Raw genomic sequence first — 19,459 nt, 5'->3', positions numbered from 1 at the left:
AGCCACGCGCTGTTGATTTGATTACGCAGTTCCACCACATTGCGGGGATGCTGACGCCAGCATATTACTCACAGTTCCAAAATATCCCACAGTTTTTCTATGGGATTCAAGTCACGTGATTATGCAGATCACTGGAGATGTAATATGGTGGGAGAGTGTTCAGAAAACCAGTCACATATTCTTCCAGCCCGGTGAACTCTGCTTTTGTCGACTTGAAAAATACAGTTATCAGTGACATATTGGTCATGCAGACTGAGCAGAGCGTGGCTCGCGCTCAGGTCGTTTATTTGCTCACCATCTTGTTTTTGTGGTTCTTTCGCCCCGTTATTCTTTCAATTCGATTTACTGGCGTCACTAGGTTGCTGGTTTGCTTGCCCATCAGTGGCAGCAGCAGTGCTTATCGATAAGCGCACTGTCGTACCGTCTCTGGTGCGACCACTACTATTTCCGGGTCGTCGTCTGTCTGGAGTTCACTTGGGAGCTCAGTCGGGGTGTAGCAGCAGATAGTCGGCGACGGAGCGCCAGTGAGGTGCGGACAGCCAGTGCTCGCCGACCGTTGGCGACACACATGAACTGCCCGAAGGAAGGAGATTGGAGCGGAACGACCGATGGTTGGTCCTGTCATCGGGCGATCTGTAGTGGGTCTTTTGAACGTTTCTGGTCCTCGTCACTTGGTCATCCTGGTGCAGGGATGTCGTTTAGCCATTGGGCATCTTCCCTCTGCAAGGATGGGTCCGAGCCAGTGTGCCTGGGTCGTCGTGTCTCCGAGTTCCGTACGGACATGGAGTTGAGTCGGGTTGGAGCTGCCGTCAGCTTCGGTCACCCAAGACTCGCTGAACCGTTGCCGACACACGTAACTTCAGTGAGAACGACCTGGGTTGGTCGTTCTGTCGGTCGTCTCATCGGATGACGTGTATTTGGTCGCCGACCGCTTGTGGAACCTCTCTCTCTGTCGAATTCATTCGTCCTTCTTGTTCCACAGTGATTGCCCTTACGGTTGTTCGAGTTCTTGTGCAAGTGTGTTTTCGTGGAACAGTGTGTAGCTTCTGTGATTTCGCACTGAGCAGATGAATGCTGTATGCTTACTGGAATCGTCAGTGGGACGGTTGAAATAGAGGAGCGTGTGTGTCGGGTGGAAGGGAATTGATTAGGCTGTTGATTGGTTCTTCAGCCGTCCTAGGTCGTGTTGCCACCCGAATGTTTAGTGTTACGGTTGGATAGCTGTCTCACCTACACGGTTGTTAGAGTTTCCTCCCCACGCGACTCTTGGAACGCTTCTGAGCACCACTGTTGTTGTTTGTGATTGTCATTTTAAATAGTCGCAGGTACTGTGCAGGGCCTTAATCCGTATATTAGTACTGTCTGTTTCATGTTTAGTATATGGCCTTCAGATTAGGCCTTCAGCCATGTTTCATTTAAAATTCATGTTGCTCTGTATTTAGGCCTTCAGTCGTGTTTGTTTCAGAATCTGTGGCTTTAATACGTAAATCTTTGTCTGTAAGGTTTCACTTTAATTATCTTGAATTCTTGTTGCGGCCTTCAGCCATGATCTGTAAATGTTTATTTTAAGGTGGTATTTAATTATTCTTGAGTTATTGTTTCGGCCTTCAGCCGACAAGATACTTCAAGCTTTCTTAAGATGTTTAGTTGTACCGTGTAAAAGCTTATCCTTAAAGCCTCTCTTTTAATATAATATTTTTTTTGGGCTTTCAGCCGAAGAATTTATTTGAATTTTACCTGAGTAAAGCCTTCAGCCGTTACTGTAAATTTTGTGTTTTAAAGGAAATCATTTAAACTGATTCTGGAGTTACTTGGCTCCTCAGTTGTGAATTGATCTTTGTTGTTTTAAACAGAAAACTATTCATTGCTTTGAGGAATAAAGTTGTGTGTGTTCTTGGATAACCAACAGTAATTGACCTTGGTCCCTTAACACAACCTGATACGCTGTGTAATGCGAAACCAGATTTCATAGATGTTGTCTGAGAGCCAACATCTGATCATCCAGAATGTTTAAATTAAAATGCTGTTTCATTTTAGTGGTCACCTCAGTGACTGGGCTCACTTGAAACGAAAAACACCCCGAAAACATCACAACCCACCTCCGGCTTGATCTCGGCCTTCCACACATTCAGGTTGCAACGCTTTGTTTAGCCTTCGGTGTACTCGACGGCGGGGGTCATTTGAATACAGGCAGAAACGTGACGCGTCAGGCAACACAACGTTCCGCCAGTCACCTACTGCCCACGTTCGATTATTTATAGTTCAACTGAAAACAAGCTGACTTAAGTGCCTGAAAGATCAGTGGCCTGTTGCGAGGTGCTGCAACAAATGTTCACTGCATACTCTTCCCGTCGCAATGTTCGCTCGCTAACAAGTGGGGATGGACCTTCATTCACTGCCTGCAGCAGCTCATGTCGGGTTTGGAAGCGATTTTGGTTTACAAGCCGTGAAACGCGTCTCAGGTCCCTCTCAGTCAGAACCTCTTTCCGCCAAAAGTACGAAGTCGTGTTTCGTTGCCAAATGTGATACACCACTACGTGCAAACGCGTTGATCAGTCCTCTGGGAACCACCAGCAAACCCAGCAACGTCACTTGTAGCAAGGCCACGGGCACAGCCTGTCACGATCGCCTTTGCTTGCCATTCTGTCACGTCCTTACTTTTACCCATGTTTACGTACAATGTCCTCTCGAAAGGCGAAGCTGTCATCATCTTGCTCTCACGTAGAGACGGCACAGGGGCGGTTCAACATACCTGTGGAGGATTATCGATTCATCTGTGCGTGCGCAAAGGGGTGACAATTTTTTTTACATTTTCCAAAACGATTTTAACAATCTTCCTTAAATCATGTAAATTATTATTGCACTGAGGTTTGTCGGCAGGGAAACGTTAGGTGGAAATGGAATGAGCGTATGGCATCGTTGGCCTGGAGGCCCCATTCGGGGAAGTTCGGCCGCCAAGTGCAAGTCTTACGATGGTTGGCCAGAAAGTAAGTTCCGATTGGGGCACTGCAGCGGCAATGAAGACGCTCCTGTAACGTTTCCGATGAGAAGGGTTTGATCACCCACAATACAGTCCGTAATAGTCTCCCCTTGAGTCTCATCTGTGCTCACAAGATCCGCTTGCTATGAAGACAACATTTTTCCACAGACATCGAGCTGCAGACCAGTGCAGATAACTGGCTGAAAGCACCGGTGGCTGTTTTCTATGACAAGGATACTGGAAAGTTGATACAACACTACGACAACACTCGAAGTTGGAGCGGCGACTATGTAGAGAAGTGGGTGTAAGGTATACCTAACTCTTGTAAATTAAACGCTTCTGGTTTTCACTGTGGTTTCCATTTCGCTACCGATCGGAACCTACTTTCTGGACAACACTCGTATTTCATTCGACGTCACACTGGGCTACTTGTGCGTCGGTGACGAGGACGAAATGATGATGACAACGGAACACCCAGTCCCCGAGCGGAGAAAATCACAAATCAGGCCGCGAATTGAACAGGTTGAGAAGGTTAGGTGATTTTTAATATTTGTTAGAGAGAAAACTGTGATGGCAGCAACGACTCAGCTACACGGAGCGCGCAACTGGTTCTCCACTACCAGCTACGATACAGAGTCGGTATCTCTTTAATGTCGCTCGTTACATCTGGCGGAATCCTTGATTAGTAGTAAAGAAAATTACCTCGGTCCCGGGTTCGGATCTCTCCACTCCTTAAATTTTGAATAAAAATCGTCAGCAACGGCGGCTGAAGATTTGAGACATAAGAAGTCTCATTCATTCTGGACGGCCTTGTCAAAATATACGGAGTAGCGGACAGAACTTTCTGGTACTCTCTTGCCCAAGGCGGAAGAATCAGCATTGATCAACGGCATGAGGATGCAGAAAGCAATGGAAGGCACTGTATTAAGGATCCATAATGTGCATCTACTTGAGATCTTGCCTGTAACTGAAAAAGTCTCATGACGATCTCTCCTTCGGCAAAAGATACCGGACCATGCTCCATCTGGATTTCCAGGAGGGGACACGAATGAGGATGTGACCATGAGAAAAAGACTGAATAAGCAAAGAAAGTATAACGTTCTACGAGTTTGGGCGTGGAATGTTAGAAGTTTAAACGTGGCAGGGAAGTTAGATAAACTGAAAAGGAAAATGCTAAGCCGGAATCCAGATATAGTGTGGGCCAGTGAAGCGAAGTGGAAAGAAGACATGGGTTTCTGGTCAGATGAGTATAGGGCAATTTCAACTCCAGCAGAAAATGTTGTAACTGGGCTAGGATTCATTGTGAATATAAGGTAGGTTAGAGAGTGTGTTACTGTGAACAATTAAGTGATAGGGTTGTCCTCACCATAATCAACACCAAACCAATACCGAAAACAGTTTAAGTACACATGCCGACGTCGCAAGCCGAAGATGAAGAGATAGAGAAAGTTTATGAGGATATTGCACTGGTAATACAATACGAAAAAGAAGATGGAAATCTAATAATCGTGGGGGATTGGAATGTTGCTGTAGGGAAAGTGGTAGAAAAAAGGGTTGCGGGAGTATATGGGCTTGGTACTAGGAACGATGATGGAGATATACTAATTGAGTTCTGCAACAAATTTCAGCTAGTAGTCTAATAGCGAATGCTTTGTTCAGTAAACACAAGAGGAGAGGTGAGCCCTGAAAATGAAGGGAGATATGGTAAGATTTCAATTGGATTACATTAAGGCCAGGCAGAGATTCTGAAATTAGATACTGGATTGTAAGCCGGACGCAGGTGCAAATTTAGTAGTGATGAAGACTTGGCTGAAGTTTAGCAAAATGGCTCTGAGCACAATGGGACTTAACATCTGAGGTCATCAGTCCCCTAGAACTTAGAACTACTTAACCCTACCTAACCTAAGGACATCACACACATCGATTCCCGAGGCAGGATTCGAACCTGCAACCGTAGCGGTCGCGCGATTCCAGACTGAAGCGCCTAGAACCGCTCGGCCACACCAGCCGGCGAAGTTTAGCAGACTAGTGAACAAGAATCAATGCGCAAATAAGTTTGATACGGAAGTACTAAGTAATTCTGAGATACTATGATAAAGAGTAACTCAGTAAGCAGTTTTGTTGAAGAGGAATAAACATATCTATAAACGGCAGTCACACTAATTGGAAAGAAAAACATAGCTACAAAGAAGGATACTGCGAAGAAACCATGGATAACAAAAGAAATATTTCGTTTGATAGACGAAAGATTGAAATACAAAAGCTTTCAGGGAATTTCACGAATACACATATGCAATTCACTTAGGAAAAAAGTAAACAGAAAGTGCAGCGAAACCAAGGTGAAATGTCAGCTTTTAAAATGTGAAGAAATGACAAAAGTAATAACTGTCGGAAGAACTGAACCAACATACAGAAACGTCAAAACAGCCCATGGTGGAACTGAAAGGAATGGTGGTAACATTAAGAGTGGAATGGGAATACCACTATTAAAAACAGAAGAGAGAGCGGACAGGTAGGTAGAGTACACTGAACAACTCTAAAATAGTCCAGCTGGAGGATCGAAACGTCTAGCACTGAAAACGTTGGAAGAGGAATAAGACGTGACTTAACGACTCAGATAATTTCACTATGAAACTGATAATAACTTCCTGGCAGATTAAAAAATGGCTCTGAGCACTATGGGACTCAACATCTTAGGTCATAAGTCCCCTAGAACTTAGAACTACTTAAACCTAACTAACCTAAGGACATCACACACACCCGTGCCCGAGGCAGGATTCGAACCTGCGACCGTAGCAGCCTCGCGGCTCCGGACTGCAGCGCCAGACCGCACGGCCACCGCGGCCGGCTGGCAGATTATAACTGTGTGCCGGACCGAGTCTCGAACTCGGGACCTTTGCCTTTCGCGGGTAAGTGCTATACCATCTGAAGTTTATCAGCGCACACTCCGGTGCAGAGTGAAAATCTCATTCTGGAAATTGAGAATAGTTCTCAGCCCGTCCCTCCCTTCCTCTACCAATTTTCGAAGTTTTCCGAGCAGATTCACTTGGATGTAAGGCACACGTATCGCGTGCCTCACTGGTCTCCGGGAAGAACAGCGACGACATTCGGCGCAGAGCGGCTCCCCCGTGTTGCGCGCCAGCCAGCCACCCACAGCCTGCGAGAGCGGCCGCCCGCTACGCACCCTTGGAGAGGTCCCGGGCGCCGTGCCTCAGCAGGATGTGCTCGCCGTCCTCGCGGCGCCAGGAGATGCGCGGCGCAGGTCGTCCCGACGCCCGGCAGCGCAGCGTCGCGTTGTCGCCCTCCGTCACCGCCAGGTCGCCACTCGTTTCCTCGATCAGGATGTCGGGCGGCACTGCGCAGAACCACACGACACTAAGTGCTGGGCGCACGTGCACGTCAGCAGGTTACACACATGTGTGGCCATAGCATACGTATCACTGTAACGCCGGAAATGCATATCCTCAAATCAAAAATGGTTCAAATGGCTCTGAGCACTATGGGACTTAACATCTGTAGTCATCAGTCCCCTAGACATTAGAACTACTTAAACCTAACTAACCTAAGGACATCACACACATCCATCCCAAAGGCAGGAGTCGAACCTGCTACTGTTTCGGTCGCGCAGTTCCAGACTGAAGCGCCTAGAACCGCACGACCACACCGGCCCGCTGCATATCCTCCGATTTCCATCTATTGTACTATAAGGTAACAGATGACCTGAAACTTGCCATGGACAGACAAGAAGCGACTATCATTTGCTTCTTAGATTTCAGCAAAGCATTTGATACTGTCGACTTCCACATCTTACTAGTCAAACTTAGCGGAGTAAATTTCTCACCAAGAGCAGTGCAGTGGTTTCGCTCATACATGACGTCTCGACAGCAACGCATCCTGTCCGGGAATATAAAATCACAATGGTCGCAGGTAGTGTCAGCCGTTCCCCAAGGCTCAGTACTAGGTCCCATACTCTTGTCTCTGATGTCAATGATGTGTCATCGGTTCTGACTTATTGCAAATATTATATGTATGCTGATGACCTTCAGTTGTATCTAAGTGCGAAACTAAGCAATCCTAAGAAACCTATTGAAAATATCAATGCACTATCAAAATGGGCACAGGACATAGGTCTAAAACTAAAGCCATCTAAAACCCAAGCGGTTCTTGTTGGTAACTCTATGCTCATTAGCCCAAAACATCGCGAATCCGTACCATCTCTTATCCTAAATGGAACAAATATTAACTTCTCTCCCTCAGCAAAGAGTTTGGCAGTAATAACAGTAATATTAGATGAAAATCTAAATTAGACAGATCACATAACTGCAGTCTGCAAAAAAGCATCAGCAGCCATTCATGTCAAACAAAAATATAAAAAAACTCTTCCCTTCCGATCTGAAAAAGAAATTAGTACAAACGCTTATACTCCCAATCACTGACTACAGCGATATTATACTTCAAGGCCTCTCTCAGGAAAACACGCGACGTCTGGAACTGGTCATGAATGCCTGCGTCCGATATATCTGTGACGTTTGTCTTTTTGATCACACTTCACCAGCATATACAAAATGGTCCTGAGTGCATGCAGACAAACGCACAGATTTCCATACACTCTGTCTCATTTACTGCCTTATAAATGTACACTGTCCCTCATATCTCTCCTCGTCATTAACGCTTATGTCGGAACAACATGACAGAAACACACGTTCCCATCATAATAAAATCCTCTCTGTTCCACTGCATCGCTCAGTCACCTTCTCCAAGTCCTTTACAGTGGCAGGAACCTGTCTCAGGAATAACCTCCCTCGTTATGTTAGAGAACTTAAAAACATGTCCGTCTTCTAAAAACAGTTAATGACGCATCTACTTAAGCAACAGTAATGCCTTCCTCTGTACATGAATGCACTTCACCTCATTACTTCCCTCTTTCCCCCTCCTTAAATCACCCTTTCCCAAAACTCGCTATACTAGTAAACATCTAATTTACACAGCAAGATATTAATGTACATCTGCACAAATCTTCATTACTATTGCCAATTTTTCTCATGTTCATCATTATTATTTGATTTTTTTTACTGTTACTATTATAGCTTTTATCATAATTTGTACGTATAGCACCTGTTGTAAATATACTGACAGCATTTACTTTATAAGGTCCTAGTCATTACTCTTTATTCATATTGTGACTAGAGTAATCTAATTTTCTTATTTAAACTATTGTCATGATGTAACTCTGTTGTATGAAATGCTGCATGTGTGAAACACTGGTCCAATATAAGAGAGGGCCTGATGGCCCTAATCTGATCAGGTAAAATAAATAAAATATAAATTTTTTCTTATTTTGTGGCCTGAAGATATGACATTTCGGTGTATTTATATATTATAATTGTTTTACAATTTGTATATATATATATATATATATATATGTATATATATATATATATATATATATATATATATATATATATATATATATATGCCTTCATGTCGATGTATAATTGCTTTGCTTTGTAAATATTATTTGTATTTTTACACTGGGTCTCGCCTAGGGAAAACTATGCTATCGAACGCTTACATCCATAGGTCGTGTGGAGAACCAAAGTGTTTAGGATTTTGGACAGTGTTGGCTCTGCCGCATGGAGCGCGGGCAGAGGGAGTCTGGCTGTAGTAGGGCCCTGGAGCAGGTGTGTTGAGTGACGCTCCCGAGAGTTGCCGCGCTTTCCGCGTTTGGCAGCATGTAATTGCGCTCGAATTGCTATGATAGTTTCTGGCACGGTGTCGCGGACTGGCAACATTAGCTGGAACACATCAAGAGCCCGTTTCGCTTGGTGACCGTGTCGAGAAGAAAGCGCGCCAACATCCAGCTTCTGCAACAGCAACGGCTGGCAATAAGTGGTTGTCGCCACCTCCTCGATCGACGACTTTAAACCTTCAATCAACCAACAAGGAAGACTGAAAGCACGTAAAGTTTTAGAACTGTATGGCAGACCTCAGCTTTTCAAACTGTTCCATTTGCATCACTAAAATACAGCAACTTAGCATGAAACTTTGTTGCTCATGTCCCAATTGCATTACCAAGTAGGGTCCCTTACTTTTCCGAAATGAACCCGAGTGTCGTTGAAACTGAAACGCCAGCATTAAAGTAATATCATTCCATTTCACTGTTTTAATTTCAAAGTTCAGTTAGATTCATAGCTGGCTAAAATAACCAAACAGATCTATATTTAGATTACACAATCACAAATTAAGAGTGAGAGCTTTGCTACCATATTTTAGCTTACCTGTGACTGCAGCTGAGCTTCGTACATATTAAATTTTACTATTGTTAATTGTTCAAAATCATTTAATTCAATATAATTGCGTAGGCTTCCGCGGCCAGAGTCAGTCGATATAAAAGTTTTCTGGGTTTGGTACCACGTCATAATGTAAGAAACTACTGTTGCTGGAGTAAAACCAACGTTTCGGCCACGATTGCAGCTGCCTGCTTCTGGGTCTAATGACTGGGTCTAGACCCAGAAGAAGGTCGCTGCAATCGTGGTCGAAACGTTGGTTTTTCTCCAGCAAGAGTAGTTTTTTCCATTATGACGTGGTACCAAACCCAGAAAACTTTTATGTCGACCATTTAATTCAAGTTCAAAGTTAAATCCCTTATTTATAAATTGCGTAGATACAAGTAGATTTTGAGATGATTGTTGAGGTAGCCCAAGCCTAACCTTATTTTATTTAATTTCGTAGTGCTTCAGAAACGAAGTTCACTATTGATCTCAGTCACTAAATTAACTTTCAGTTTTCCGGTTTTATTGATTCTTTTGCTAAATTTAGTCAGAGTGTAGCGAAATTTATTACTTCTGACAAACATTCAGTTTTCACACAACACGTGTCAACCTTCAGTTGCCACGCTTATAGTGCTAATTATATGAGTATTAATCTTTCTTTTTCAGTTATTATAGTATTTGTCCATAGGACTGGCGACCGTAATTTTCCCCATATCTCAAATATCTAATTAACGCCAGTTAATTGTTAGCGGAATGACCGCACATTTCTTTCTTTATTAACTTTACCGTTTTTCAAAATTAATATCCATCAGTTTCATTTGCATTTTTCCTTTCACTGAGATGTAACCCTTCCTCCGTCTTTACCGACAGATTAACTTCGGTGACGATTGCTATTCCCAAATTTCCATTAGGTACACGCGGTTTAATTTTTCACTGTCATTAAGGTCGATAAGTGAGGGGGAGGTTACATCACCACTACCAGAATTCTTTGCACGACAAGGTTGCTGTAGCTCCGCCAGAAGACCGCTATTGTCACTTTGCAGCGCGATAGAGTGAGTTCAACAATTCATGGCCTACCTCACAGGTATGATGACAGAAAGGCAAGCACCGCCTCCCTCGGCACGGATTGGTGAATCGGGCTCGACCGACCGCCGTGTCATCCTTAGACAACATCGTAATCGAAATGTAGTACGGTACGGCTTGGGGTCAGCACGCTCCTCTACCGGCTGTTGTGCAGCTATTACACTGCCAACCAGCTTCTGAATTGGCATCATAACGATGAGTGTGTTCCTATTCCAGTATTGAAACTAACGAAAACTCGGTGGCACTACCGGAAATCGAACGCAAGTCCGCCGCAAGGCAGTCAGCCGTACTGACCATATAGCTATAGGGGCAGACATTTATGGCGGAAGCAATTTAATCCTTTGTTAAGCAACCAACGTCGGAAATGTATACGGAGTGAGTATGGAATACCCATGAGGTCGTTGCGTATGACTGAGAACTAAACATTGTTAATCTGTTTCAGTCTCATATTGTTCTGATCAGTGTTACAATAAATGCTCAAAATGCGAACAAATAGCCAAACCGCAGAATCGGTATGGACGCTCTACTCCTCCCCTGGGAACACGGGGGAAGAATACACATCGATTTTCATGTAGCCTGAGATGAGGAAGTCTATTGGGACGAGGTCTGGGATCTCACAGGTAATGTGTTGCACTCCGTTTTATGTATTGCGATCGCTGGGGCGTACTTATACACCCTTACCTCTCAATGAGTCTACGTTTCAGATACCCAGGAACTTAATGAAACGTGTTTGTTGGCCACGTCGTCTTTGTGTCACAGGATTGTTGAATATCAGTTGATAAAACAGTTAAGACCGCAGTAATTATTTATTTAAAATTGACGATCGATTTCGGCCTTTACGCTCACCGTCGTGAGCTCTAATGCACAGTAAAGATATAAAGCCTGCTGAATTAAATCGGATGTAAGAAATTAATACAGTGTGCAAAAAAGAAAGAATAGCAACATGAGTTAAAATAACGTAGCATCTACTTATATGATTGCAGCCGACAGAGCATGGAACAACTGCTTGAAAGTAGAGGCGTCTACAGCTGCTGATAGCTAATCTGCCACTTGTTAAACAAAGTGGAAACGGCACTCTTATGACGTATGACGCCAGCTCAGCCAACTTACGTAAGATATTTTGAAATAAACGAATATAATGCTAAAATAAGTCCACAATCATTTCTACAATATTAGATGGATAGTAGTTTACAGATAACTACATCAGTTCGTTGATAATAATTGTGTAAACTAAAAACATTTCAAATTAAAAGATCCATTGTTGTAGGCTAAGTGGGAATCGATCACTGCCTAGTGAGACTGACTGGTACTTTCAAGGGCTGCTGTTCCCATACAGTTACCACGAGACCGCCGTTTATTGCTTGGGCGATAGCGTGTGGTTGTTGATATGTACTGGCAAGGATGAAGCGGTAAGATACCATAGACTCTATTGACAGCAGCGTGTTGATACGTTGTTCCCAGTACTAGGACGTTTGTTGAATATTCATAAAAGGAACCAGAAGGTCAGTCATTATAGTGATGGAATTACGGGGTGAAAAATAGAAAGTAGGAAAAACAACGAATAAAATTGTAATCTTTTCCTTAAGATTTTGTTTCTCATTCCGGTTAATATCACATAGTCGGTAAGTAGAGAAATGATAGCAAAATACTGTAAAATCAAGATAAAGTTTGTGACCTATAAAATATTTGAGATTAAATATAAACAGAAATATTAATAGTTTAAGAAATTTGTGGCTTAACATAAAAAAAATTAGAAGCTCGAATCGTTGAGCATGGTAAAATTCTACCATCATATTAACATCATCATTAAGAAATGCATAAACATTTCATGAAGGTATGGAAAAAGTGAACTTCAAAATCATCAGTAAAAAGCTTAAATTAACTAAGTTATGGGAAATTCTATAAACAAAAAGGTCGTGTGACTAGGGCCTCCCCTGGGAAGACCGTTCGCCTGGTGCAAGTCTTTCGATTTGACGCCACTTCGGCGACTTGTGCGTCGATGGGAATGAAATGATGATGATTAGGACAACACAACACCCTATCCCTGAGCGGAGAAAAATCTCCGACCCAGCCGGGAATCGAACCCGGGCCCTTAGGATTGACATTCTGTCGCGCTGACGACTCAGGTACTGGGGGCGGACTAGGAAATTATATGAAAGGAATACACTGTAGTAAATAGTTATGTGATTATAAATCAGACAAAAAGTAGCTATTTCTTAAATAACACCTTTAGCAAGATTGCCAAATATTTTATCACAGATGTCTAATGGTTCAGAAAGAAGTCCTGGAGGATATTATTAAGGTAAACGAACGTTTCGAAATCTTCCAACGTGTTCAACAGCAGACCCTCAGGAGCAGTATGCAGGCTGTGTGTATCACCTTCTGTACGATTATCGTTACGAGATGTCGTACGAAAACTGAACTGCTGCGTGAAACATCTGAAATATGCTCCCTGCAATCTCTTTTGAATTTGCGACCATTTTGTCCAATATCCACCTACTGACAAGCATTTCAAGCCCATATCTACGTGCCTGAGCCACAATAATATTTATCAGCATTGCGAATAACATGCCTCAACTTACTGAAAAGCATATTTGTGGACGAATAGACAATGGACGTGTCGGTATTCCTAAATAGTGTATTAATTCTGCTAGAAACTATTTACATATAAATCATTTTAGAGGAGGATTCCTTTGAGAGCGAATGAGAGTTTTTTGATTATGTTTTTTGAAAGAGGACGTCTACATTTGTCAAGACATAACAAATTGCGACTGGGATTTACTTTGATATCCCTCTTCATCTAATTTTTGGTTTGATGTTAGAGGTAATTTTACCGTTCTGTTAAGCATTGTTAGGAAAAGTCTTTCTTGTATTTATTCGCGTGACAAGAACTATCATTGACAATTTCATCTGTCATAGTTGGTTTCCTAAAACTAGAAAACATAAAGTTTTTCCCCACTATGATTAGAAATAGTTGGTCTAAAAAAGTTTGTAGTCGCTTGGGTTCCGTGTTCTGCTGTGAAAACCGAGTTTGGATGTACATTAATCAAAGCAGTGATCACAGACATTAGTTCTTCTTCTCATGTCTCATAGAATAATAATGTGTCATCTCCATGACTTTTCTAGTACATCACTGCGAGTTCCCCATGAATAGGCCACCATTCTGTGTGTAGTTCTTGTCACCAGATGAAAAGCTATTGACAAATAAGTGTTTCTAGGTTTTCAACAAAGTCAGTAATTTGCTTACAATTCAAAATTATGTTTTAATAACAAACCAGTTTCAGATATTATGATATTAGAGCATAGGTTTTTAGTACCCAGTGAGGCAAATCTGGCACCCATTGGAATGGTTTCGCTGTAAGTATTCATTGCCATTCCATTATTGTGTTTCATGCCATAATTAATATATAATTTTATGTTTTAATAACACTAATAGTTTCTGGTACTGTTATACTCGTGCATAGGTTTTTAATCTCTAGTGACGGAAATCTGGCACCTGTTCGAATGGTTACGCTGTAAGCATTCATTGCCAGTTCATAACTGTCCTTTATACTATAATTACTCTCAGAGATACAGAATTCTTTTAAGACCTCGTTAAGCTTTCTGTTGAAACAGTACGAAGAACCATTAATATTGTTCACTATAGGGCATTTTGGTAAGCCGAAATTAAGCAGCTTAACTTCAGTTCAAAGTTCATCAATTTCAGTCTTAATTTATCATTGGTTGAGAATAGGAAATCTTTCTCTTCAATAAGTTTTTTGACTGCAGACTGAGATTTGGTAATCGGAGCTTTAGCCACCTCAATTATGAAACTCTCAGTGAAAAATTACATTACTTTAATAGTATAATCCTCTTCTTTAACTGAAACAAATGTATTAGCTTTGTCTGCTTTTGCAATAAGAGAGTGATGATATGCACGTTTATTCTTTATACATATAATTAATATTGTCTGTTGATTATTTTTGTTTGTTTCTCTTTCTCTGTTATTTCCTTGCCTCTAATGGCACTCTTGTCAGTGTGATGTGTGTTTAGTTTGTTTAGTTTAAATTGGTTAGTTACCATTCTTACATAAAGAAGGGTGTATTTTATATTGGTATCATTTAACAGCGGAGTTAAATTATATTTTAGTCCCGTATTGACCACTATCATTTCAAAGAAAGCAAACTGAATGACGGTTAGGTATACAACTCATGAATGGAAATAGTATATTTCTGGAGATGTGTTAGTAGGACCATCGAGTTGTTGATTCACAAGAGCTTTAACTTTCTTACTATGCTGCTGTCAATATAGTCCCCTATGAATCTAATTTTCTTATCCATTGCATTAACGAAGATGCATGACAAAAACCAGGACAGCCTTGCTTAACAGAATGGTCAAACTACCTCTAACACCAAGTGATAAGAATTATAGGTTGTGAATCAAACTGTAGCTGTAAATAGTAATGACTCTAAAATTGTTGGTGAACTTTTTCGAAAAGTACTAGAAGAACGCTCAATTAATTCAAAACAATTCTTCTCTAAAATAACATATGTGGCAACAGAATCTAGCAGAATCTACAGACTATTTAGAAATACTGACATATTCATTACTTTTTCTACAACAAATACCCTTCTCAGTAAACTGAGGCATACTATTGCGAACGTTGATAAATATTCCTCTGGCAGTGATTGTGAGAAGGTGCGTATTAGACAGATTAGGCGCAACTTTAAGACAAGCTTTAAACTTCCCATTTCATGTGTTTTATGTAAAAAGCAGTTCACAGACAACTATTTATAAACGACTCAGCAGGCAATATTACACACAGCCTGAGATTCTGGTTACTGCTCTTAAGGTTTGCTGTTGGACACTTTGAAAGAGATATAGAAATAGTCGGCTTCTATAAGAATAATCCTTCAGGGCTTCTTAATGAACAGTGAGACTTTAGTTGTAAAGCATTTGTCAGTCTTGCTAAAGGCGTTATTTAAGAAATAGCTGCTTTTCCCTCTCATTTATAATCATTTCACTATTTATTCTATTGCAATTTATTTCATAGCATCTCCTATAATCAGTTTTTCTTACAAATTTTTACTGATGATATTGGAAAGGCTTTTTTCATATTTTTGTACACTATTATTCACTTTACCTTACAAATTTTTGAACTGTTATTATTTCTGTTTATATTTATTTATAAATGTTTTTGTTCTGCTTTTATTTTATTTTATTATCATTTTTATGGTACACAGATTTCCACTCATTGATTTTATAACATTTACACAAATACGACTTAAAATCTAAAGAAAAAGATTTTGTAATAGGCGATATCGCTTCAGATAGCCTCATTCTTCAGCGTTTTCGTATATACAACTATCCATTGTAATACCGCATTTGTAGACCTAGTTTTCGCTACTATCTATTTTTAGCCCTATAATTTCATCCCTACATTAGTTGAACTTCAGGATTCTTTAATGAACATTCAGCAAGCGTTCTGGTGGTGGGGACATCATATCAACATACTGCCGGCAGTATAGTTTGCGGCGTCTTTCTGCTTCGTCCTTTGCAGGTGTGTTTCAATAACCATACGCTACCTGCAGAGCAACAAATGGTGTTCTTGTGATACATCTTACCACTCTTGGACACAATGGCCTTTGAAAGTACCAACCACTGTCACAAGGCAGCGATCGATTATCATAGGGCTCTTTTAATTTGAAATATTTTTGTTTACACGGTTATTATAAACGAAGTGATGGAGTTATTTGTAAATTACTTCTCGTATAATGTAATACATTTATATTTCCCTTCATACTGTATTTGTTCTCTTAACGCATCTTATGTAAGTCATTGGACATTAGCTGAGGTTAACACCATACGGAACAAGTGCGTATTTACTCCTCTGTCTTACCTGTGACAGATTAGCTATCAGCAGCAGTAAACAACAGTGATATAAGGCAATGTTCCGTTGATTGCCAATTGCAGCCATGCCACATAGGTAAATGTTACGTTATTTAACTCTTGTTGGTCTTACTTATCGTTCTTTTCTCTGACACTGTGTTACTTTCTGACTACCTCTTTAAATCGGGTTTCTCTATATGTTTTCACTGAATTAAATCTGAAGATGTTGCGGCGTCAGCAGACTGTTACTGCGAAGTAGTTGCTCTTCCTTGCAGCATCGGTTACGGGCAGATTAGTTGTTTCTTCACCTGTGGTTCCTCGCACTTTAGGTACTTGGGCTACGCACGGCTCTGTTTAAAAAGAGCAGCTCGATATAGACATAGGATCGAGTCGGACATGTCTGCTTTCATGTCCCGCAGCTAATTCGCTGCAAATACATTGGCTAGAATTGCGAGTTTATAAAACACACAGAATTACAAAATAAAAGTTAAACGAATAATTTAAAACCTAGGGGTATTTTATGTCCTCTATAATTGATGTACACGACAGAGATAAATGTTGAATAATGTTTATTCAAGAGAGGACATCTGAAATAAATGAGAAGTGGTCCTACGATATTGAGTTAAATACAGACAGAAAATACCGTATAAAATTCAGTAAAGCTGCGTTGCGAGCTTTACGAGAATGGTAGCCAAATATTCGAACTAAATAGTCGTCAATGATACGGAAATACTAAATCCCTTTCGCAATCACAGTACACGAAATATTCACCAGCTCAAATCAGTTCAGAGTTGAACAAGATGATTTACAAAATAAGATGTGTAATACAAAGAGCAGTAACTCATACAGTCTCTATTCTCAGTTCTGTAGTTCATGCGGAAAATGTTAAGAGTCCTACTACAGAGCACATTCAGAACTCTCGAAATGTAACGTCCGTTCAGGCCGTTCATTGCCCAGAATGAAACACCTCCACGGCTGTATATCCCTCGTTACTACAGACTGCCTCCTTCCAGCACTGGACAAAAGAGTCCCGAACCGCTCCCTTGACCTCTTGACTCAAGACGTCCCCGTCTCCACTTGACTCCCCTAGTGTTCTGCTATCTCTGCTTCCGCATCGGCTGAAGGCCGTCTCCACCAAAAATACATCGTTCTTTAGCTCTTCAGACATGGTTTGACTCAACATGACCACTTCCATGTCAAAACGGGTATAATACTACAATATTTAAATAAAGAAATTTTATAAATATTCGGTCACTGTCTGATCATTCACAATAGTTATAAATAGAAGTTAGTTCATAAATAAATAAGGTGGTATTCCTGTGCAAGTGCGAACTGTCGCTAACAATTGTTGAAACTATTATTTATGCCTTTGTCGCGGAAGCGTCTCTCCGTTCTCTTTTCAGTTGTGGTGTCCGCCAACACATGCGATTCAATACTATTAAATTAGCACTGTTTTTAATAGCACTTACAAACAACATTTAAATAAATTTTGCTTGCACAATAGTAAAATGTTCATTCAATAAAATGACAAGTATGACAAAATAAAAGGTACTGATGCTGAGGCTGTGTTCGTTTGCTGTGTAAAAGTGGAGAACACGATTTTCTAACAAATACTTGCGTAATAAAATTATATTAAAGACATAATGAAACAAAAACTAAAATAGACAGAGAGAAGTGGCTTTCAGAGATGATAGCTATAGTGCAATGCTATCAAGATATCTTAGCTGAAATCACATGAAAGTTTTAAAAGCTGTTAATTCAGATGTTCACTGTGAAAATTGTTTATTCACTGTGAAATATTAACCTATGTAGATTTAAAGATATTGAAATACTGTTGTGTCGTTGGATGCGCCTCATTATCTGATACGGCAGACGTATTCAGATTTGCACTAATAGTTGACTGTGAGTTATTATACCCTCCAAAAGGCTGAAGGACGTCTTCCTTCAGCTTGCCTGAAAGTCCGCCATTACTGGTCATTCCGCATTTTGCTAAGCGAGCGACCATTGTGCAGCTACCATCTTTTGGAATCGACGCATTTCCTGTGACGCTGTTTGCCCCTGCACCTGGCTGGCCGGAACGGTCAACTAGCCGAGCTGGCCGCGGCGCGCCTTGTACCCCTGCACCCGCTAGCGTTGAGCCGTGCAAAGATTTCATTTCTTCTCAGTACCAATACGAATAACTAACCTACATAGTCGTAACATTACAATGGCCAGCATAAATGCAGACATCGGTTATCAATTTAGATAAAGGTGTATTATGATCTTCAATATTTTATTAACTGATAACTAGAAACAGAAAAATGTATAATCAAAAGTAGAGTTAATCCTACCACAATATGTAAAGGTAGTCAAACAACATATCAACAAGTGCAGAGCAGTGTCCCCTCTGCCAGTGGCATACAAAATATTATCAGAAATTCTCCTGGACAGAGTGCTAGAAACATTAGACAAACAGTTCGGAGAATATCACGGAGGTTTTCGAAAGGAAAGATCCTGCACAGAACAGATTTGCAATCTAAAATCAATAATTTGCCGCGTAATGTTAATCTGCAAATCTACAATAATATCATTTATTGTTTTTAAACAACAATTTGATTCGTTAGATGAAGAGACAATAGATGAAATCACTAAATAATATGGTGTTAAAGCAAAATTAGGGAACATAATGCATGAAACTGTAACAAAGACGAAATCTGAAGTGAAATTTATGAGAGATTTATCTCAGCCATTGAAATTAAAACTGGTATTAGAGAAGGGGAAGGTATATCATCTTTGCTGTTTAAATTCATTCTAGAAAAAAATTACAAGGATCACGAATTTGGAGCTAAGAATAAAAAATTCGAACTAATGACTCTAGGAAGAAAACAAATGTAATGAAAGTAAATTTCCTGGGTTTTTCAGGCGATTTCGTAACGCCTTTAGAAAATCTGTCGGACGTAGTTATTCCAACAATTCTTTTGGAAGAAACAGCGATTAGAATTCTTAAAATTTCGGGTAAAGAAGCAAAATTCATGATAAACATAAAATATGCTCCAATACTCACAGAAACACAAGTAGGTAGAACAGAGCGAGGAAGTAAATTTAAATTTGTTATAGAAACTATACAACAGAATGGAATAGAAAAATTTGCAGTAGACGTAAGAGTTAACAATATGCAGAGAGCATATAGTGTGACCAAGAAAGATTTTGAGGGCTAGGGGTCTTTCTTTTCCCAATCCTATACTTCCTCTGGTACCGGGCAGCAGCGGGCACCAGT

At 40.7% G+C, this 19,459-nt stretch overlaps 1 protein-coding gene across 1 annotated transcript in view; it reads right to left on the bottom strand.

Annotated features, from left to right (window-relative positions):
• LOC124620084 (lachesin-like) overlaps window positions 1-19,459 on the bottom strand; it is a 342,172-nt gene that overhangs the window by 220,809 nt on the left and 101,904 nt on the right. Inside the window, exon 4 of the mRNA XM_047146751.1 lies at window positions 6,165-6,335. Within this exon, the coding sequence (XP_047002707.1) occupies window positions 6,165-6,335 (171 nt within the window). The remainder of the gene's footprint in view (window positions 1-6,164; window positions 6,336-19,459) is intronic.

The sequence above is a fragment of the Schistocerca americana genome, chromosome 6 (assembly GCF_021461395.2).
Source record: "Schistocerca americana isolate TAMUIC-IGC-003095 chromosome 6, iqSchAmer2.1, whole genome shotgun sequence".
Taxonomy (NCBI): domain Eukaryota; kingdom Metazoa; phylum Arthropoda; class Insecta; order Orthoptera; family Acrididae; genus Schistocerca; species Schistocerca americana.
Note: the sequence above shows the minus strand (reverse complement) of the source record. Positions and strands in the feature narration are given on the sequence as shown.